General features: G+C 35.7%; 1 protein-coding gene across 10 annotated transcripts in view; it reads right to left on the reverse strand.

Moving 5' to 3' along the window:
• Positions 1-23,428, reverse strand: part of STARD13 (StAR related lipid transfer domain containing 13) — a 799,642-nt gene that overhangs the window by 80,218 nt on the left and 695,996 nt on the right. For 9 of the 10 annotated variants that reach the window (XM_007495305.3, XM_056825164.1, XM_056825162.1 and 6 more), the window contains one exon: positions 2,057-2,128. In XM_007495305.3, the coding sequence (XP_007495367.1) occupies positions 2,057-2,128 (72 nt within the window). Of the gene's footprint in view, positions 1-2,056; positions 2,129-23,109; positions 23,262-23,428 lie in introns of those variants that run through there. The other variant, XM_056825168.1, reaches the window with a different exon arrangement.

Here is a 23,428-nt window from a genome sequence, read left to right on the forward strand (position 1 = left end):
TAATAATGTGAAGAAAATTTAAACTATGACAACAATCATGAGCCTGACCTTGAGTATGATTCAAATATTAAGCAGTCAGAGCTTTTCTATCTCCACATTATCAGAGAGGTAGGTTGACCTGGCCTCTGAGAAACATTCTTATAGTTGACATATGTACAAAGGCCACTTATTCATGTCCAACTGAATTTAAGAGCTGTCTTGCTGAATAGATGCAACATTCCCTCTCAGGAAGGAGAATTTTTTTTAAACTTTAGTGTCTAAAATGTCTTCAAAATTCCAGGTGCCTTAAAACACTCTTTTTAAAAATTAAAGATAATAAAGAAATGCCCAAGAGTATTCTTTGCCCACTCTATTACAAACAACTAACCACCCTAATATTTATACTGAGAAATTAGCAGCACAGCAAACACTATGCTCTGCCCCAAGAATGTCGTGGGATCCCAGCCACCTGGTGACTCTCCAGAGTACAATCTATCATGTATGGTGGGCTTATAGATCAGGTCTCAGAATTCTGTTATAGTCACATTTAAAGGGCCAGTGTATTAATTCTCAGCATTATTTTCCTTTCTGTTTGCTATACTATAGTTTGGCTCTCAAAGACCATAAATTCAAGATAAATTATATCTCATTTGTCTTTATTCAAACTGGAACCTACAATGATGAAAACTATTCCCCCTCTGGTGGTCAAAGTTATAAAAGTGAATTTTAGCCACTGTTAAGATAAATAGTGTTTCTTTCATAATATAGTCAACACATTTGCTTATATGTACCTGGAGAAACAAAGTTTTATGAAGATGTATATGAATTTCTCATTAATTATATATGGATGCTTTAATTTTAAACTAAGAATATTTTGGATTTACAAAGAGCCTTTTGTTGAAAGATTTCAGAAAATGCTCATAGCTCTCCCCCCCTTTATTTTTCATATTCCAGAGATAGAAGGAAATGGAATATTTTATAGCTGGAAATAGTAGAAAACAGCTATAGTGGCATGTCACAGGTAACTAAAGCCAGTGCTAGAATCTTGAGCTAGCTCATTTTCTTTATTCTACACACCAATGTGTAGAGTATCAAGAAATAAAAACACCACTGCTTACAAATATGTTCCAGTAGTGTTGGCTATAGTTAGTGAAATTGATATTATTTTAAGGATAGGTGGGCCATCTTATTAACTATTACACTAAAAAGGAAGAGTTTCATGGGCAATTAGATATAATGTTTGATCCAAAAGGTTTATTGAGATGTTTTTTTCTACATAAGATGATTGATCCAAATTAATGATGAAGTATTGACACACTGATATGATTTCTAGGAAAATTTAAACCATTTTCTCAAGATTCATAGCAAAGCAAAAATAGGGAAGAGGAGGAAATTTAAAATACTGCAAAAAGATGACTATAGAGAAAATGTAGATTTGGGACTTATGATAAGAAGCTAATGGAATTAGTGAGAAGCAAGAAGGAAAGAAAGCAAAGGAAGAAAAGAAGGCAAAGGAAGAATAGATTTTTTTTTTCTGAATTACAACTGTATTTGCATTCCCATGTAAAAGCCTTATGGCACAAGATAATAACAATAGCTAAAATTTGTAGAGCTTATTAAGGTTTGCAATGGGCTTTTTACATTATCTCATTTGGCTTTTACAGCAACCCTCTGTATTAGGGACTATTATTATCCACATTTTACAGGTAGAAACTGAGTTTGAGAAAGGTAAAGTGACTTGTTCCAAGTCATACAATATCTGAGACAAGATTTGAACTAAGGTCTCTTGGCTCTACATTTTGTGCCATAACCACTAAACAGGCCAGTATAGCAGAAAGTTCTGGACTGAGAGGACCCAAGTTCAAAACTTTCCACTAATTTGACTTTTCTCAGTTTCATTATCTATTAAAGAAGGGGATTTGAATTGATGGCCTCTGAGAACTCTTCCAAGTCCTAGACTATTAATCCTATGAGGGACTGAGGAAATTGTTGAAAGAGAAAAGGAATCTTAGGGCACTGGTATTAGGCTAGTGCAAATTTATTTTCTTTGAATGAGAAATGAAAAATGTAAACATACCCTCATAGAGTTGAGCATATTGTGGGAATCCAGCAGCTCGTAACCAGTCACACGCTTCTTTTGCTTCAATTTCTGGGGAGGAAGGGTGAAAAAATGAATCAAAATATGAATCAAAAAGTCACAAAGTCTCACAAATCTTTCTTCATCAAAGCAAAGAAGAATAAGTTATCGTTGTGCCTATTATTAATAAAATTACACAAATGATTTTCTGTAAACTGTGAAGTGAAAGCACGTAATTGTGTACAGAAATGGGTAAGGAATGAGTTCATTAGCATGGATTGCGTTTAAAGAAGCCTGTTATAATCTTCTTGTGGAACCCACAAATATTTAGAGCTCAAAAAGAAAACAAAATAGACTCTTAAGAACACAAAGCTGGGTCTCTACTAGTAGAACAAAATGTGTTATTTACCAAAACACCAGAGGCTGAGATGACCGAGTATGAGGACATGCCTCACTATTACAATGTAAGATACAGTCTCTGTGTGCTAGGACTATTAAAAAGAAAAAGGTAAGCTTTAAACCTGAAAACTAGAGATAATGATACTTTGTCTCTCCCTCCCTTCTTTGTTTCTTCATTCCTTTGGATAGTGTGAGGATAAAAGTAGATAATCTGTGTGAAAGTATTTTGAGTTCTCAGGAATAAAAGTGCTACAGAAATTCAAGCTGGCATTATTTGAATTTTTATTGCTAATGTTTACTTGGAAAAACACATTATAACAACACGTGCATTAGATAAGTACATGAAAACCATTTTAAGAAATAGCATTTTCCCCATCCACTCACAAAGCACAACTATCCATGTTCTCATCTCAAGTCAATCAAAAAACTTAGGAGTGGATCCAATCCAAAGCTCTGTCTTTCTGGTAACCATTTTCAACACAGATTTTCTAAATGATCATTAGACCACCTGCCTGGAAAAACTGTCTTGTAAAATGAGAGAATACTACAGTATGTGAAACAGGGCACTTTTTGACCTCTTAAATCCTGGATCATTTCCTAACCACAATTCTGTTAGATAAATACAAATGTAAGGGAACAGAAGTTCATCCATCAAAGCCCGTTTTCTACAAACAAGATTACACAGCCAATTATAACAGTTCTATAAGAAGTCCCCTTCCTCTAACGCTTGGATGAATCACTGTCAGATCATTGTACTCACGTGTGCTTTGACGTGAGTTTCTTTCGACGGTCTGAAAACAGAATACACAGAGTCCTTAGGACTGCTGCTTTAAAAAAAAGTGAAATAACCCTTGCACAAGACAGTATGTATGTGGAAAGGTGGAGATATCAGTAGAGCACTGTTTCAACCTGACAGAGTTATTTAGAAGACGTTAAGGGAACAAACCAAAGGTCAGATACTAAGGCTCACTGGGAAAACCTGGACAGAGACCCTAAAAATTTCAGGCTAAACACAACCATAGCTTCTCTGATCTAGCAAGAGCTGGGATGAACCTGTCAGAGAAGGATGGAAGTTAGTCAAGGATGTATGTAGCCTGTGAAGGTCTCTGCCTCAAAGCAACAAGTTTTGTGAGAGAAGCAGTAGGATTTTAGGGGATCCAATGCTGAATCTGGTCCTAGAAGACAGGATTCTGCTTCTTAGTAGCCCTGTAGCCTTGAGCAAGTCAGTAAACCCAACTCTCCATTTACTCAACTGTTTTCATGTCTTTGAAGGAGGATAAAGGGATTTCACTTGATTACCACGCAAATATTTGAAAAGATTTGCCCGAAATGCACAATCTGCTTGTAACTCATGGTGGGGGGACTGGTTTAAGGATGGTAGATGATTCATTTCTTAGTCATAATATCCTTTGGACACTTAAATTTTAATAGTTTTTTTGATTAATATAATTGAGGAGGTGGTAATGAAGAAATAACTGTTTAATTTTTTGACATGTTCCAAACAGAAGAGGTCACCACATCTGAGACAGAGTCAGAAGATCCTGTTATCACTTGAAAGATAAACCCATTTCCCTCTTGTAACATAGGCTGTTAAGCAACAGGACTTTTGACAAAGGCAGAATATAGAATCTTAGATCTAGATTTGGAAAAGATTTCAGAGATCATCTAGTCTAAATGTCTTATTTTACTGCTGAGGAAAATGAGGTCCAGATAAATAAAGTCCTACAGGTAGTTACCAACTTAAAAGAGAGGGAGAAAGGAAAGGCAGTGACATGAACAGAATAAACAGAGGGTCCCAAATAGGCAAGGGAACAGAGGGAAATAAACTCATCCAGAGATGAAAGGAAACTTGTCCTAGGGAAAAGTGAGGAGTGAACATATAAAGGGTGAAGGGAGGGCCAGGTAAAGATAATTAGGCAGGAGGTCATTAAACATTGGGAAGATCACAGATTTAGAAGTGGAAAAAGCTTTTGATGTCATTCATCCAGTCTAACTCACTGGTTTTAGATGAAGAAACTAAGGCCCAACAAGGTAAAGGGTTTGCCCTAGGTCAAAAAGTGGTAGTGCTGGGCTTTGGACTTAGGCTCTTTCACTCTCTATCACTAGCTCATTATGGAAAAGTAGATCTCAAACTTTTTAATTTAAAATTTCATTTCGTTCTGAATTTAGCCGTCTGATATACCAAAGAAAGGGGGAATGTTAGAACATTTAGAAATTAGAACTTTTAGAACCCATAAATCCCTGTTACATAACGTGTGGTTTTTAAAAAGTATATAATAAGTTCAAAATGCTGCTTTCAAATCTGTCCTGCTTATCTGTGTTTTCCTTTTAATTTCAAAAGAGGCTTTCTAAACTGAGCACCCCAGGTGGCTACTGAGATAGACTTTAGGTATAAGTCATAATGCCTTCATAACTCAATGAAGTAATAGATTCCTTTCTTTCTTTTTCTTTTTTTTTTAAACTCAAACTTTCTGGCTTGGAATCAATAGCAAGTATTGGTTCCAAGGCAGAAGAGCAGTAAGAAGTGGGCAATTGAGGTTGTGACTTGTTTAGGGTCCCACAGATAAGGCCAGATTTGAACCCAAGATTTCCCATCTCTATACCTGGTTCTCAATTCATTGAGCCATACAGCTGCCCAGAATCCTTTCTTAATAACTAGTGACACAAATGTAATAATTCACCATAATTAGCCATTATAAAATTTGATTGTAGACCATGAACTTGAGTTGGAAAAGGCCCTGCCATTTCTCTTAATTATGTAGCCAGTAGCTCCCAATAACATCTGCCAGCCAAACATAAATGTTTTTTAGGGTATATTACCCTAGGTTAGCAAAACAAATTTTGGGGATAAAATAAATTATTGTCAGTATCAGCATTTCAAAAAAGATCTATGCAAATGTTAAATGACATTTTGGGAGAATAACTTGAAATTTTTCTTTTTTCATTGTATACTAAGTAGCTAGCACAATAGTAAGTAAAATGCTTTAAGAGCTACAAAAAACACATTTTGACAGTTTTATTTGTTCTCATAGTACTGCCTCTGTGGCAGTCATAGTGCCATGAAGAAAGAAAGCAACTCAACAATTCTGCTCCTGAGAACTAACATTGCTGGAAGCCAAATACAGTGTGGTGGAGCTCTAGAAAAACCACACATGTGTCAACCATGGTTCATGCTTTGCCTTGCTGTAAGCTGTTTTGTTTATTTGAGCATAGGACCTCATAATACAAGGCTCACCACTCTGGAGAAATACTTTCCTTCCCTCCCCTCTGAGAAATCATAATTTCTTCTAAGAAAGGGTAGGGAAGGAAAGTATTCCTTATATGGATTTTTGCTATTCTTCTACTATTTGTTGTATTCCTCTACCTTGAAGCTTCAACCATAGCGCCTGTCCTCAGCAGCTTCATTAAATAAATGATGCCTTCCACAGACCATGAGACTTATGGGAAAGGGGCAAAAAGTGGGAAAGATTGAAATGCTTGTTCCTTGGAAAACTCTGAACTTCCAAGAGCTCTGCTTTCACTTGACTGCTCTTCTGGGGAAAAGGAGTAGCTCCACTGTCTAAGCAAAGGAATGAATGGAGAAAGAAATTTCTGAAGCTTCACTGACTCAGGGTCATGACCGATTGAAAAATGAAAATGCTTAGCTTCTCCACATAACAAATCTACAGTTCATCTGATTTTGTTCCCCAAAGAATTTAGCAGAATTGACTCAGCTATACATTCTAGATGCTGCTTTGTCTCTTGCTTTCTAGTTCTGAGGAAAGTCATTGAATCCTTCTGTGATGCAGTTTCCTCATCAGTTCACTAGAAACCTGAGGTTGACTTCCATATATGAGGCGCAAAGACTAAAACACTATGTGAGGCTGCTGTTATCCCACATTGACCTATCTGATGAAGTCTTCAGGGGCTGTGCATTGGGATTTATTTATTCCATTACATTCATGAGAAGATCATAGAATTTTGGAAATAAAAACTTCAGGTAATACTTAGGTGTTCTTAATGATTTTTTTTCCTCAAAAAGAATGATTATTTTTTAAAAATAAGCCTGATTTTAAAGTATTGCCACATGTATGTTACTAAGTGGAATCCAGACTATCAAGAGCAGAAGTAAAAATGTAATCTAAAAGAATTCACGATAATAAAAACTCTAATTTTGATGAAATAAGGAAGAGAAAATCTAATCAAAAGTCTAATTTATAGAATATTTTAAAAAATATTTTAATAAAGTTCAAATACACATGTTTTAAGGAGTTGTGCTGCTAGAAATACACACACACATATAGTCTGTGTATATGTGTCTATATATACTTCTAGAGCAGCTAGATGGCACAGTGGATAGAGTGCTGTTTCTTGAGAAAGGATGGCCAGAGTTTAAACTTCTTCTCAGACACTTATCGGTGTGATCCTAGGCAAGTCACTATCCTTGTTTTCCTCAGTGTAAAATGAACTAGAGAAAGAAATGGGAAGCCACTCCAGTATCTCTGCTAAGAAAATAGAGTTTTAAAAGAGTCAGACATTACTGAACAAAAGCAAAATTATCTTCCCCTAAAAAAAATACCTCAAACTTTTTTTTTTAATTTACCTCCTCTGAGTTTTTTCTTCTCCAGAGTAATCATTCTCATTTCCTTCTGTCAATTCTCATATGGGATGAACTTAGGATCCTTCACTAACCATGCTCTTTAAATTAATAATTTACTGCCTTATATTGTTAGCTTTTTTTTTTTTTGGTATAGGCAAGTCTTATTTCATCAACTGAAAACAGAGACAGTATGGTGTAAGAAATAGGTGCTGAATTTAGAGGCAGAGACCCAACCTGAGATCAGACTTCTGCCATTTATTAACTATATGTCTTTGGGAAAGACATTTAACCTCTCTGACCTGAGCTTCCTCACCTGTAAAAAAAGGGGGTTTGATTAAATGACTGCTAAGGTCATTTAAGGTCAGCTTTAACAACATGGTTCCTACATTTCTTAAGCACAGTAAACATCTCAGAAGCATATATAAACAGTAGGCATTCAACTACATATTTGTAAATTGACCTTACAGTAGAAATCAGTTGAGTAAATTAATTTACATTTCAATAGCCATTAAAAGTGGGTCTTTTTTTTCCTTTGTAGAGTATTCAGGGATTTTTTCTTTAAGTATTGGGTCTTTAAGTTAAATTATTTTCAGTAAATCAGTTTGGGGAATGTACAGAAAATGGAAATAAGTACTATTAATAGTAAGAATGATAGCAGAGTCTTTACTCTAAATAATACTGTCCTCTAAGATGGTGATTTTGACCAGTAGTAGTGTATGTGATTAGAGTTCATTTATTAGTAGTGTTGATGGATTTACAGTGACCTACAGTGGTGTAATGAGGTCACTTGATTTCCTAAATGGCTGGCAAGGAAGTAGGAGACAGCCACAGAAGAGAACAAAATTAACACATTTTCATAGGGATCTAACTTATGACCTTCATTCTAATTGCATCAGCAGAATGCCCTAACTCTGGATTTTCCAACTCATTTCTCATGACATTAAGGTTTCTCATGGTGCATCACAGCAAGCTCTCCTCAAGGCTTCAGACATTCTCTATCCTACTTTCTTGTCTGTGTGCTCTGTTTATTACACTTCCTTTGTATGCCATGTCTTTTGCATTTCAGGACAATTTATAAAAAGAGTTTTGAATATTTCTTTTCTTTCTTTTAAAAAAATTCAAACCAGTTAGATCTGTGGGTACCATTTTTGAAAGCTCACTGGTACTAATATAGAATGAATTAAATCCCCCCAAATGTCTGCAGTAGTCACAATTATCATTATTGAGGTTTATAAAAAGTATTTAAATGTCAACAGGCACATAACTATTGGTTTAGGATAATTTATATGATTGAGTTAACATAATTAACAGACTATTTAAGGTGAATACTGCTTCTTTGTCTTAAGATGGAATTTTCCCAGAATGATTAAACAACCAACCTCTAGCGCCTACATCCCTGGATTGTTGTGATGATCAAATGAGACAATAATTATAAAGCACTTAGCACAGGGCCTGACACACAGTACATGCTATATAAATGTTAGTTATTGTTATTATCTCTGCTTAATGTAGTTTTTTTTTTTTCCTATGACCACAAATTGGTTTTGTAGTGTTTATCATTGCTACTTAGATATCTGCTCATTCCATGAATGGCTATATGTCAAAATCCAGCCTCTGTCTCTTTGTAATCATCATAATGGTGAATCTTTTTTGGTCTGAAAACATACTTTTTATTTTTCTAATCCTATATGCTACATATAAAAATATAACTCCTCTCAATCTACTTCAATTTAGGACATTTTTAAAATTTAAGAAATAAAGGTACAATTTTTCAAAATTGTTAGGTAAAATGCAGAGACAATGCAACATATACATTTATGGATGTCCTTTTGTTTTGTTTAGGACTTGTGCATAACCTTTGACCTCAGTGTGGAAATTCTCTCCACCAATGCTGCCCAGTGACAATTTATCTGTCCTGGAGATCTGCTTATGCACTAACTGTCAAGTAACACATAGATAAACTTACTTACTCACAAAAACTCTTATAACATCCTTCCCTAAAACCTTTGGTGACAATGGAAACTAGACAACGGAAACTATAACCTTACTATTTATCAATTGAAATAGTCCTCAGTTTTCAAAGATCCTAAACTGTATTTTCACTTGACTTCTTAGACAACTTGGTAACTATTTTACAAGTTGACATATGCAAAATAAGGGGAAAAATTGGAAACTACATGGAATTATTCACACTTATATTAGAATTTTGAAGAAATTCTAAATTTCTATGATCTCCACTATTACAGTTTAGAATTTCTATGATATTAGGCTCTTTACTTCATATTTCTGAACTTTTTCACATTTTTAAAATAATGGGGTTGAATTAGGTGATATCTAAAGTCTTTTCCTGCTCTAAAAGCTCCAATCCTCCAATTTGTATAGTTACATCCATTTGGGGCCCATATTGCTTTCTCTCTAGTCCTCCCACAACAAACATGACTTCTTTGAAGCTGTAAACCAATGGAAGGGATCTATACCCATTGACAAGAACTCTTTGCAAAGAGAGAAATGATTACCTAGAGATAGTTTAACTAAGGGAGCTCTTTAGGAACAAGGTACTAGTCTTATATAAATATCCTCAGCATTAAAAAAAATACAAAATACATAAAGCCTCAAACCAAATAATAAAATCCCAAAGAATAAAACAGAAAAAAGCATTCTCTGTCAGCCAAATACTTTTTAACCATATTGTTTTGACTCATGTTTTCCATGAGGCAGAAGGAGCTCTTTATTCTTCCTGTTCATTTTGTACAGACTGTTCCAATCAAGAACTTGTAGCATTTTTGTGGGATGCTACAGGGATAGATAATCCCATGTACATCCATCAGGTGCCACCCAATACGAGAAGAACTGAGTTTTGGCAGGTGTGCCTAATCAGGCAGCAGAAAAAAAAAAAGGCTGGATGACAGAGATTTGATCTGAAGCCATTAGAGACAAACTGGATTAGAAGGAAGAAGAGTATAGTTAAAAGGGTCATCATATACCCCTGCGTAATTAGCATCCTGAATATGTGCTTCGAGTAGGATATAATATTATTGCCTATGAGCAAAGTATTCAGTTCAATCAACACTTATTAAGTGCTACTGTGACAGGTCTAGGATAAAATTCAGATAAGACATAGTACTGTGCTTATGGAGCTTGTAGTCTACTAGAATCATAACTCATTTATATAGCATTTTACAAAGCATCTTCCTCCCAAGAACCTTGTGAAGGTAAGAAATAAAAGTATCAATAAACAAATGTTGAAGATGAAGAAATAAACTTAGAGTAGTTCACCAACTAGACAAATATCTATCAAGTCCCTAGTTAATTGCCAGTTGGGTTACTTGACACATTTAACAGTAGAATGTATCAGCAAAAAGGTTTTTGCATTTCTACCATAGTATCCCTTTTGGTGCTCATGAAATCTTTTAAAATATTTAAAACTTTACATTATTATTTAATGAACAAGTTGAAATATTATCATATGTAATTTGTTGTTGTCGTTATTGTTCAGTCATTTCAATTGAGTCTAACTCTGTGAAACCATTTGAGGTTTTCTTGGTAAACATACTGGAGTGGTTTGCTCTTTCCTTCTGCAGGTCATGTTACAGATGAGGAACTGGGGCAAATACAGTTAAGTGATCTGAGGTTAGGTTTGAACTCAGGAAGATAAGTCCTTCTGACTTGGGACCAGGCACTCTATCCACTTTGCCACCTCGCTGCCCCATTATATGTAGACATAGGCATATATACACATTGTGAAGAGTAAATCAAACTCTCTTTGCCTATCAATCAGCAACTTTTAAGTTAGTCAATCAAAAACTCAAGTATCCTTTTTATGAAGGATTATTTGTTTAGCTTTAGTCCAACTGTTGTCTGATCATCCTCAAAGCTATTCTAATATAATTGCATTCAGCATCAGAAAGGATATATATGCCAACAGAATTATACAGCACCTTGGCATACTTCCCCTTGTCCCACCCCACTGGGGAATTCAAACTGGTTAGACTTTATTCAATTTCTAACATCTTGAGAAACATGGCAAAAGGAGCACATTACTTTACATAAACTTAGTAATTTCTAGTTCAGTCATTTATGTCTTTGGCTTCCCATCAGATGAAATGGTGTCATCAATAAAACTAGTTGTTATTTAATTTAATCCACAGAAAATGCTTATGCTGTATAAATGTAATTTTATTATCTGGATAGTTATGAAAACCAAAACCTCATCATCATATTTGCTGGCAAAGGGGTATAAAGGTCTATGAAAAACGTTTGCAAGGCATTTGTCCAAGAGCACCTTTGGCTGTCAAAAGTGCAAGACAACTAAAGTACTGGCTCCAGGCTCTCTCTGGCTTTATAAGGAGCCATTATTTCTCTCTTGGCTAACAAGAAAATTATGTCCAAATCAAACCAATGAAGGTTTTATTTTATTTTATTTTTGCTGCTACGGAGTCAGGTTCACTGAATTTTATTCAATTCAATAAACATTTATTAAATGCCTACAGTGTATAAGGCATGGTTAAGCACTGAGAATAGAAAAATGGAAAAGTTCCTGCTCTCAAGAGTCAAGGTTCTAGTGAGGAAGGTGCATGTAATATGTTCACAAATAAAGGAACACAGATAACACACAAAGTAATACAAATAATCCCAGGAAGAAGAAAGTGCTAATAATTGTTGAAGCTTGATTGGAACTAGGAAAGACTTTGTAGAATATAAGAAGTATCTGAGCTAAACTTTGAAGGAAGCTAGGCATTCTATTGGACAGAAATGAGAAAGGAGAACATTTGTGCAGTGGTCATAACTGGCTATTGGGCCATTTTTATTGGAGCAGAGAATAAATGTGGGGGGAAACAAAACCTAGAAATATAAGCTAGAACCATATTATGAAGGGCTTTTAATTTTAGGATGGGAAACATGTACTGTTTCCTAGTAGAAGGAGAGAACAATTGAACAATTTTGATCAGGTCTATGTTTCAGGAATACCATTTGGCAACTCTATGAAGGATGGATTGGAAAGAGAAGAAACTGGAGGAAGGAAACCAGTTGGGGGCTATTGCAGCAGTCCAGGAAAGAGGTAATGATGGTCTGAAATATGGTAGAGGTTATATGAATAGGAAGAAGGGGTTCATAATTCCAAAATGGAGACTTGGAAGGATTATTCACCTAGATTGGAAGCTAATCAAGAGACAGCAATTGTCAAGGGGAGCAAGGGAAGAGAGAGTGTCTGGGGTGGGTGTAGCCAACAGAATCTGATGCTAGAGAGAGGTCAGAGAAAAATGATGGCTGATGATATTATATTGGAGGGAGTAGTTTTTACTCTAATAGTGGGTTGGAAGCCAAATGGCAAAAGATGAAGATGTGAGTCAGAGACAACAAGCTCAAAGAATCCTTTCTAGGAGTTGTATAATGTCCAGTGGAAATGGAATTCAACATGAAATTAAATTGACTAGTATAGAGGTTGTACTTCCTTTTATTTACTTTAAGGCCCTTACTTTCTCTCTTAGCTACAACTCTAATATAGGAGTGCAAAGGCTAGGCAATGGGGTTAAGTGACTTGCCTAGGGTCACACAGTTAGGAAATGTCTGAGGCCAGATTTTAATCCAAGAGCTCCTGACTCCAGATCTGGCCCTCTATTCACTGTGCTATCTTTCCTAATAGTTTAAATAGTTTTCAAATATTTTAAAAGCAAATATATACATTGCAAAATAAATCAAAAATATCTTTATATGATAGGAGGAGAGTGAGTCTGCCCCTAGAAAAGTTTCTGTCCTCTTAAACCAATAGAATTGGATCATGTGTTTTTTCATGATAGATTATGTAGTGTACTATTGAGCACTGACAAATTTTATCATTCCATAGCCAGACCATGACAAGAAATGTAGGAATACATTGATCAGAGAATTTCAGTTAAGAATAATTCTTCCTCACACCTAGCAGATTGGCTAACATAACAGCAAAGGAAAGTAATGAATGCTGGAGGGGATGTGGCAAAGTAGGGACATTAATTCATTGCTGGTGGAGTTGTGAACTGATCCAACCATTCTGGAGGGCAATTTGGAACTATGCCCAAAGGGCGACAAAAGAATATATACCCTTTGACCCAGCCATAGCACTGCTGGGTCTGTACCCCAAAGAGATAATGGACACAAAGACTTGTACAAAAATATTCATAGCTGCGCTCTTTGTGGTGGCCCAAAACTGGAAAACGAGGGGATGCCCATCAATTGGGGAATGGCTGAACAAACTGTGGTATATGTTGGTGATGGAATACTATTGTGCTCAAAGGAATAATAAAGTGGAGAAGTTCCATGGAGACTGGAACAACCTCCAGGAAGTGATGCAGAGCGAGAGGAGCAGAACCAGGAGAACATTGTACACAGAGACTAATACACTGTGGTATAATCGAACGTAATGGACTTCTCCATAAATGGTGGTGTAATGTCCCTGAACAACTTGCAGGGATCCAGGAGAAAAAAAACACCATTCATAAGCAAAGGATAAACTATGGGAGTGGAAACACCGAGAAAAAGCAACTGCCTGAATACAGAGGTTGAGGGGACATGACAGAGGATAGACTTTAAATGAACACTCTAATGCAAATACTATCAACAAAGCAATGGGTTCAAATCAAGAAAACATCTAATGCCCAGTGGACTTACGCGTCGGCTATGGGGGGTGGGGGGGAGGAAAAGAAAATGATCTATGTCTTTAACGAATAATGCTTGGAAATGATCAAATAAAATATATTAAAAAAAATAATTCTTAATATATGTCAATGTTTTTCTAAACTATAGAGTGGATAACTTTTACAACAGGAAAATATAGTGATCAAAATAACTTATGTAATTTTAATACTCTATCAAATTAGATAGCAATGAACATTTTTAAAGTTTTCTATAGCCCTTAATGTTTGTGCTCATACATTCTGAAATACCGAATCTACCTCATTTAAAAGCACAACATTTGGTTAAAAGAATATAATGGGAAATAATATGATTTATACTTTCATGAAAGTCAATCTCATTCAAACACAAAATGAATCACAGAAAGCTACCCTTTAGGGAGACAGAACATACTTTGCATTAGTTGTGTTGATTAAAAGTACATGCAAAGCAGCCTCAGAATAACAAAAGATTGCTTTACCCAAACAACATGGGAGGAAAAAAAATGTAAAATTCCACTAAAAGGATGATTTAATTGAAATATAGAAAAAAAGGTCCATGTTTCTTAAAAAATGGTCTAAGTGTATGAAAAATAGAAAATATAGACTTTTTACTAATTTTTTAAGTCTTCCATGAATGGCACTGCTATTGAATTCCAAAGAAAAGACTTGCTAATGCTCATGGGACAGAATATTAAGAACTGGAAAGAACCATAGCAATCAGCTGGTCCAAGCCCATCATTTTACAGATGAGAAAATTGAAGCCCTGAAAGATTAAGTGCTCCAGGCTGTAAGTTAGCTTAACTCACTGGACATTGACCACCATTTAAAAGATCATGGAAGGAATGGTGTTGGGGATGCTTGCCAACTGCTGGTGGGAGTGAATGTTAAAGAAGTTTATTGTGTCTAGTATTTGGTGTATACTGATGGACTGCTTAGGGGCTACCTGGTTTGGAGGATTGTACCTAACCCATGTGGTGGTTGTTTTTACCACAGTTTATCTATTTATCTTCCTCTAAGTAAAGAACTGTGCCCAGTTAAATCATTCTTTTGTTTTTAACTCCAACATACGATACTAGTATGACTTCATTGAAATATGTCATGAGGGAAAGGGGTCAGAGTTTAAGAAGACAATTATTATCACCCATAAAGGGGTCTTGTTAGAGGAGAGAATTACTACCCCAGAATCCCCTGATATATAGTGGAGTACATAACTGGTGGGGAGAATGGAAGACTTCCAACCTCTGGCCTTCATCAATAAATAGGGCCAGAAAACTGTGTGGCAGCATTTTTGATGGTTCAATATCCAATCTTTCTCTGAACACTTTGCCAGTATTCTAGTTTAGATCCTCTCTTCACTTGTCACCTCTACTAACTTAATGACTTCATTGATCTCCCCATTTCCAATCTGTCAATCACATGCCATTGCCAAAAGAAAAGAATCTTCCTAATTAGTCCATATTTAGTCCCTCACTGCAAAAAAAAAAAAAATTCAGTGGCTCCCTATTCCCTATAGGTGAAAAAATGTATACACCTTAATCTAGTCTTTACAGCATTCCACAATTGGATTCCAATCTACCTTTCTAATTTTATTGTCTGTTCTTACTCTTCAAACACTCCATTTTCTGGCCAAATTAGACTACTATATTTTCCCTATATTCCATACAATGTAGTTCTATATTCTCCCTCTTTTGTGGATTGTGGAGGGACAATCCTCTTATCCAGAACACATTTTCTTATCATCTTGGCCAAGTGAGAAGCATTTTCTTCCTTCAATGCTTTCCTAAGGGTACTATCTTCCCCATGAAGCTTTCTTTTCCTTCTCAAATTTTTCTAGAGCACTTGGGAGGCTCCATCTAATGGTATAGAAACGTCTTTGTCTGGAATTCACCTTTACCCCATAATCCCATAGGTTAGTACCCTAGTCTCTTAATAATAATAAGGTAGCTAGGTGGTAGAGTGGATAGAATATTGAACCTGAAATCTAAAAAACTTGAGTTCAGATACAACCTCAGACACTAGCACTATGACCTTGGGCAAGTCACATAGCTTTCTTAATGCTTCCTCAATTATAAAATGGGGAAAGAAACAGGACCTATCTCACAGGATTGTTGTATCAAATGAGATATCTGCAAAGTGCTTGACATTTAATGCCTGGCACTTAAATACTAATTCACTAATAGAAAGGCACTTGAGAGCAAGAATTCTGTCTTTCTCATTCTTTTAGCTGCATAAACTCCCAGTGACTTGCACATACTAATATTAGACAGTTTTAATATAATGATTATAGGTTTGCCAAACACTTAAACAATGTTATTTCTTTTGATCAACAACTCTGGGAAGTAGGTATTAGCATCATACTAATTTTACAGATGAGGAACCCGAAGCTAAGAGAGGATAAGTGAGTTTGTCCAGGGTCAAACAGTAAGTCTGAGTCAGAATTTGAACTTGGGTCTTTTCTTTACTCCAGAGGTCCTACTCTCTATCCATTAAACTTCAAGACTGTCTAGGAGGAGATCAAAAACACTAAAGGAATTAAATTACATCTAATGTACTAGAAAAGACTACCAAACCTATATACTACCAATTTTAACATATAAAGAAGGAGAGTGAAAGCCCTAGTTTTTAGCTGAGTTCAATGATGCATTAAAAATTAAAGGACTGTCAATTAAAGGTACTAGTATTTATAAAACTTACAAAATCCCTTAAATTTGCCAATTTGTTTTCATAATTATGTGCCTAATAAAAATAACACACTGTTTCTCTGAAAGCTCTTACTCTAAATATGGATTGTCACAAGAACATGCATCTTAATGAATCTTTTTCAGAGTGCTTTTGATTTGACATTCCTCATGCTATTTTTTTATAATCTAGATAAGAAAAAATCATATGGTTCTGATTTAAATTCTCAGTAGACTTCAAAAAGGAAATTCCAAGTGAAAGTTTGCTCATACATCAAAAACTATATTTGAATGATACTATAGGGATGTCCTAAACTAACAAAGTCAGGAAGTTCAAAGTTAACTCTGAAACGTGGGTCCTGTTACCACTTCTTTCCTTCCTACTGGAATTTAGGAGGCATTTCAAAAGTAGGGGAGCTCATGTACTGTTACTGTCTCTTACTTCAATCTTGTACATGATATTTGACATACTGAATATGTTTTTTACTTAGTCATGAAGAGTGATATTAATTAATCAATAACGTTTAAATGTCTATTATGTACTAGGCACTGTACTAAGCCATTGAAATAACAAAGAAAGACAAAAGACAGATCCTGACCTTAAAGTTTTATAAAGAGGGGGAGCTAGGCAGACCAGTAGACAGAGGACCAGGTGGACTTGGGTTTAAACTGGCTTCAGGCACTTCCTAGCTGGGTGACCCTGGGCAAGTCACTTAACCCCAATTGCTCACTCCTTACCACTTTTTCTTAAAACCCTTACCATCAGTTTCAGAATCAATACTAAGTTTTGGTTCCAAGGCAGAAGAGCTAGGCAACAGAGGTTAAATATGAACAAATTAAATATGATCAAAATAGCTAAAATCCTAAACCAGAATTGTTTTGGGTTAAGAAGACAATTTCAAGTATGTAATTTAGTGGGTCTAAAAAGAGTCTCATTCTTTTAGACTCTAAGAGTCTAAATATTTATATTGTCATTTTTTACCTGGGAAAACAAAAGTTTGTCTTTTATACTCTAAGAGAGTATAAAATAGAAGGCTACTAGAAGAGACCACTAGGTGATGCAAGTGTTGGGCATGAAGTTAGGATGACTATCTTTCTGGCTTCAGACACAAGCTGTTTGACCTTGCACAAGTCATTTAATCCTGTTTGCCTTAGTTCCTTGTCTGTAAAATGAGATGAAGAAGGAAAATGGCAAACCACTTTAGTGTATCTTTGGCAAGAAAATCCCAAATGGAATCATGAAGAATCTGGTAAACAACTGAATGACAACTGATAGAAGGTGGTAACTCATGCTTGCTTTCTATGGTGTCAACCTTCTAAAATGTTTGGTTTGTATAACCAGAATTCTTTACTTCTGTTAAATGGATAAATTCTGGGTACAATGAGCTATGACCCATTTTTGTGAAGCCAACTTTTTTTTCTCAGACTAAAAATGACACAGATTACAGAATTGGATTCAAGCTGAAATAACCCCTTTATGGTGACTTCATATTCAAAGGTCCTCAGTATGTCTATTTCTGGTTGTTTCATGAAGCTTTGGATATATCCATACACATCTCTCTCTTTATATATGCTTACATATGTAACAATGACATAAGGGTTTTAGTTATGATCTACTTATATCAAATAATAGTTCTATATCTACATCCTGGACAGTGGTCCCTTCCCTGTTCCTTCTCTTTGATTTCTTTACCTTGAACTGGGGGCTTGCATTTCATTAATCCATTTAACAAATATTTATAAGCACCTATAACATAGAAGATATTTTGTTAAGTACTTGAGAGAAACAGGATGTGGAAGAGAAACGTCTTTTTTTTTTTTTAAGGAACTTCAGACTTAGTATAAAAAACAAAAAATATTTACAAATTTACCACACACAGCTGTCTGTTAAAAGTAACCTACACCCTATGGCAAAGTAACATTGAAAACTAATTAAGCAAAGTGCTAAAGGGATTCTTAAGGGAGAGAGAGATCCCTTCTGGTTGGTGTGATTAGATTTTAAACCTTGACCCTCTTTGTGAACTCTGATGTCTCCCTGGAATGGTATATTGCTAAGTACCTCATGTACTTGTGGAGAGTGTAGAAGGACCCTCGAGAACTAGTAATGCTTATTCTTTGGACTATTTTTAGACACGCCACTTGAAGACTTCCAAATAAAGTTCAAGTTTTGACTATACAACTAAAGCTGGATGGATTTTTAGTTTAGTTTTTTTTTAATGACAACTATCCAATTTGTAAGCAGTGAATAATTAATCTTTTGTGTTCATTTACTTTCCATTATATTGTTTCTGTCAAATAATTTTGCATTACAAGATGCCATATTTCATACAACATAAGCTATTTAACAAAATGGAATGAGACTCAAAAACAATGTGGCACTTAGAAAATGACAACAAATCTTCCTATAAGTAATTGCCATTAGGGGGACTATTAAAATTAGGGTAACTATTAAAATCTGGTAGATAATATTCTTGTATTTGTAATTCACAAAGTATTCATCAATTAATAAGTACATTAGCAACTTGTAAGCATGATGTGTTCCAAAATGGGTACTTCAGGGATGTTCTAATGTACATTATGCACCAGAACCTTAGCGGGGAAAATATAGATTCTGACATATACTTGTACCAGATTCTTTTTAGTACTGGGGGAGGAGGGATGTATAAACGAACAAATACTTAAGAAACTGCGCAAGGGGGTCTGATATTTCCTGTGGATTAATGACCACCTGAGAGAAGCTGATGTTTGGAGAAACAGATTCAGGCCAATAACCTCCAAATAGCTATTAATCATATAGAAATGTCCACTTTGAAAGTTATTCTCACTATTACAACCCACAAATGGGAAATGAACAAAAAAATCCTAGATATATATACATGGTATTTGGGAAGATATAATTGATTGTTAGGTAGCAAACAGAAACTATTCAAATACATATGAAGCTTTTATATTCAAATACAAACATCTACCTCCTCCAAAGGCAATTTCAAGAAAGGAAGACTCCTGGGGAAGGGTGTAAAGAGATGGATGCTGATGAACAGGGAATACATTAACCTACTGCTAAGGACCACTAGACTACCAGGTCTATGACTACAAGGAAATCACTTTACTTGTCTAAGCCTAGTTTTCTTCATTTGTAAACTGGAGATAACATCTAACACTGACTCATCTATAAAGTGGTTTGCAAACTTTAAAGTGCTAAATAAATGTCAGCTTTTCAAAAATGTTATTTCCTGTCTCTTCAAACTAGACTTTAAACTCCCAAAATGCGAGAGGCTGTGTGTTACCAACTCTTGGTATTTCCAACACTTAGCAGGCACTCATCTGAGGAAGGCAATGGGAATGACTGAGGCAGACTTGCAAACTGGCACAGGTAATATATTTGGACAGCTAATTTCCAGAGACAAAAATATAGACCCTATGGAATGACAAGATCAAAAATCTTTCCTGAGCCAAAGCAGAAGGTAAAGGAGAAAGAGGGGTTGTAGGGAAAGAAGAAGATTAAGTTTAAATTTAGAAAATAAATTCTACTGTTAGAGGGATGATTTAATACTTAGTAAGCAGCTTCCTGCCTGACTACAGCATGAACATGAAGAAGCAAACTGGAATTTAAATAACCTATGACTATTCAGGTCACAGTGACGTTCTGGCTGATGCCAGAGTTCTGTTTTGAAAGGACTGAGAGATGAAGAACTTAGCATCTCATTGCCAATTCGACTCAAGATCACAGAAGAAGAACAATATCTCTGCTCCGCATCAATACTGGCTGGAAAACAAAGGTTATTGCCTATATTTCCAATAATAACTTTCCACAAAATAATTTAAGACTGAAGTTCAGAGAGCAATTTTTTTGTCTTTTTTACATATAGGGTGCAATGTAAACTATACAGAGATAACTGCAGAGACATGAAAACCAGCATAAGTTTGGGACTTTATTCTAATTTTATTCCTTGCAATATCACTGTCTGCCTCATTATATGGATTCTGTCAAGTTATAGTGCCTCCTCCTTCAGGAAAGAGATAAAAATCTCTTCAACCTGAACATTGGACTATTTTCTTCAATTTTATTTTCTTAACAAATGCCAAAATAAAATGGAGTTTTCCACATACAATGTAGAACAGAAGAGACTTGTATATAAAACTACAAATAATTACTATGTATATTATATACATATATGTATACATATCCTGAAAATAGGATATGTATACACAACCATGTGGATATGGCACACACACACACAAAAACATAAATTGTACTTATTTTAAGCATGGACACTAACAGGTATAGGTTAGAAAATTTATATAATACTACTCTAAAACTTCCCCCAAAGAACACTAAATATTTATGTTAATTCATCACAATAATTATTTCTTAAAACTTTTAAAGAAAGATAAGAAAGCGTTAACTATTAAAATCCAAAGATATTTAAGAAGAGTTTATTCCTTTCTAGTATACTTCCTGCCACTAAGAGTCTGAGTGGAACCATACAATTCCCAAATGACCTCTGGAGCATCAACTAAGATTCCAAGCCTCCACACTTCCTTTTCTCATTGTTTTCATTCACATTAAAAATGAACGCCAAGGATGTTTAGTGCAACTTCAAAATAGTCACATATGAAAAGGATTATGTTTTTAGAACAAGCAAGCCAGGCACACTTTTCTGGGGCATTAAGTCTTCCAGCATAATTAACGTAGAATATATAACTTCACTTCAGGATACTAGAGGGGTGGGGAGTGGGGTGCGGTGGGGAGTGGTGGGGCATAATGAGAACTCTTGAGGCTAAAGAAGAATCACTGATATCAGGCCTAATTCTAACAATCTTTTCAAATACTAGGGTCAAAAGGACTGTAAAATGTTCTGCTTGCTGACCCCTGTAATGTTTCTGGGTAGGTTATAAAACCTCATCTTCCTCTTTTCTTTTTTAAAATTATCTCACAGGACTAAGTAGACTTCTTTAAGTTGCCCTGAGTTAAAATCTGGGCTCAGATACTGACTAGTTGTGTGTCCCTGGGCAAACCACTTAGCCAGTTTTCCTCAGTTTCCTTGACTATAAAGTGAGGACAATTACTTTTGAGGATCAAATTTGTAAAAAGTGTGCCTGGTGCATTTTCTTCTCTTCCTTCTCTAGAGAATTAAAATCACTTAAAAAGTAGATTGGGGCAATATCATAAAGGCATATCCCCTTCAAGGATGTGGGAGGATTTTACTCATTTGTTTTATATATTCAAATATTCAGTTTCCTTCCAGTAGGGCATCTTTCCCCCAGTTGGATTATTTGAGAAATATGGCAATACCATGAGTGCTTCTTGCTAAAATAAGGAAAGAAAAATCCTTTAATATACTTGTATTTTACTCTGGATTAAATTGTAATTTCCAGGCTAAAGAACATGATGCATGTCATCAGGGCAGTTTGCTACTCAATTATTTTTGTTAAAGGAAAGACTGTTGATGTCATGTGCAACTCAAAGACTTCATGACTTTTGTGTTTGCTGACTTGGTACTTTCTAAATATTTCATTATTTTTGCTTTAATTTTAAAAAATAACAGCACTTAACAGACATCAAATCAAGCCTTTCTCATTCCTTTCATTTCATTTCACCTGCATGAGATGGTGGCAGGAAAGTTCAATAAGGAAAATTTTGAAATGTCTGAATGAAATAAAAGTTGTGCCTTTGAACTAGTAATTAATGATTACATATGTATTTTCTCACAGTAGATATGCAGACAGACTCCCTTCAAGGTTAAAAAAATAAAGGCACATTCTCCTCCTGTTGTCCAAGTCATCAACCACAATCAACAATCCATCAGGATGATACCATCTTTCCAAGGACATCTCTATTTGCTTACTCTGCCCCCACCTGATCTTTCAGGGTCCTAAAGGGAGAGCTCTCTCCCTCCCTCCTCTTCTCTCCTGTTGCATAAACTGTCCTCCCTGGTACCTCCAAAGAAGGAAGGTATACCTGGACTTTCTTATCTTGTCCATTTATCTTACCCCATTAGTTGTCAAGTCTAGCCACTTCGTCCTCACAAAATCTTCCTCTACTTTCCTTTCAGTATTAACCACAGAAGCCTGTTCCTGGTTGCCCTGTACCAGGGTTGTTATCAGGACTTTCTTGTTAGGTTTCTCACCTCTAGCTTCAAGCCTGCCCTAATCCTTTTTAAAACTGGAAGGAAAACAACAAGAAGAACCATTTTCTAGACCAGACATTGTGTGATATACTTACAAGTCTTTTTGTGGCTCCCTAAAAACCCCACAGAGAACAAAACAACAAAGAAAACAGATATTGATTGATTGAATCATTGACTAAAATTATGTTTTGGGCCAGGTCTTTGATTCTACAGCAAAACTTACCAACATCTAATATTATTATTTTACATCAGATTTCAGTTTGGGTTTAATCCAAACCTGGTTAATTTCAGAGAAACATGAGTTAATACTGAAAACAGGTGAGCAAAGCTCCCCTTATTTAATGCTCCAACTCATTCTCATCCTCCCTGACCCAAGAGGCTTCACTTCTTCACAAACATCTGAGTACACAGTGAAACTATGTAAAACCCCTTTCTGAATATGCTTAAATAGCCTTTTCAAAAAGCTGAGGTCATGCATGGTCCGTAAAGCAGTGTTTTCCAAATGATTTTTCCTGCATGATTTTTTAAAATGGATTTGAAGTAATAATCATGATACCAAAAGCTCCCACACACTATCAAGTCAGGTCATGGACACAGATTTAGGAAAAATACTTACACATTTTTCAGTTTGCTAGTCATGTTTTTCATTGGGCAGCTGCGTGAAGATGCATTTTGATTTCTTAGAGATTACTGGTACGGGCACTTCCACACTTAAAACTGAGAGGGACCAGCATCCTGAAAGAGCCCCAGGATAGGGTGGCTGAGGGAACTTCCCTTCTCTCTCATCTAGTAGCTGCTTGGATTTTCCCTCCCCTTTTTTTTTCCCTTTTCCCCTCCTCCCTCAGCTGCCTGGAACCTCTCTGCCCCTCCCCCCTTTCTCTTTACTCCAGATGGCCTCTGGAGATGGCCAGCCCAGTGGTGAGGAAGGCGGTCAA

Source organism: Monodelphis domestica, chromosome 4 (assembly GCF_027887165.1).
Source record: "Monodelphis domestica isolate mMonDom1 chromosome 4, mMonDom1.pri, whole genome shotgun sequence".
NCBI lineage: Eukaryota > Metazoa > Chordata > Mammalia > Didelphimorphia > Didelphidae > Monodelphis > Monodelphis domestica.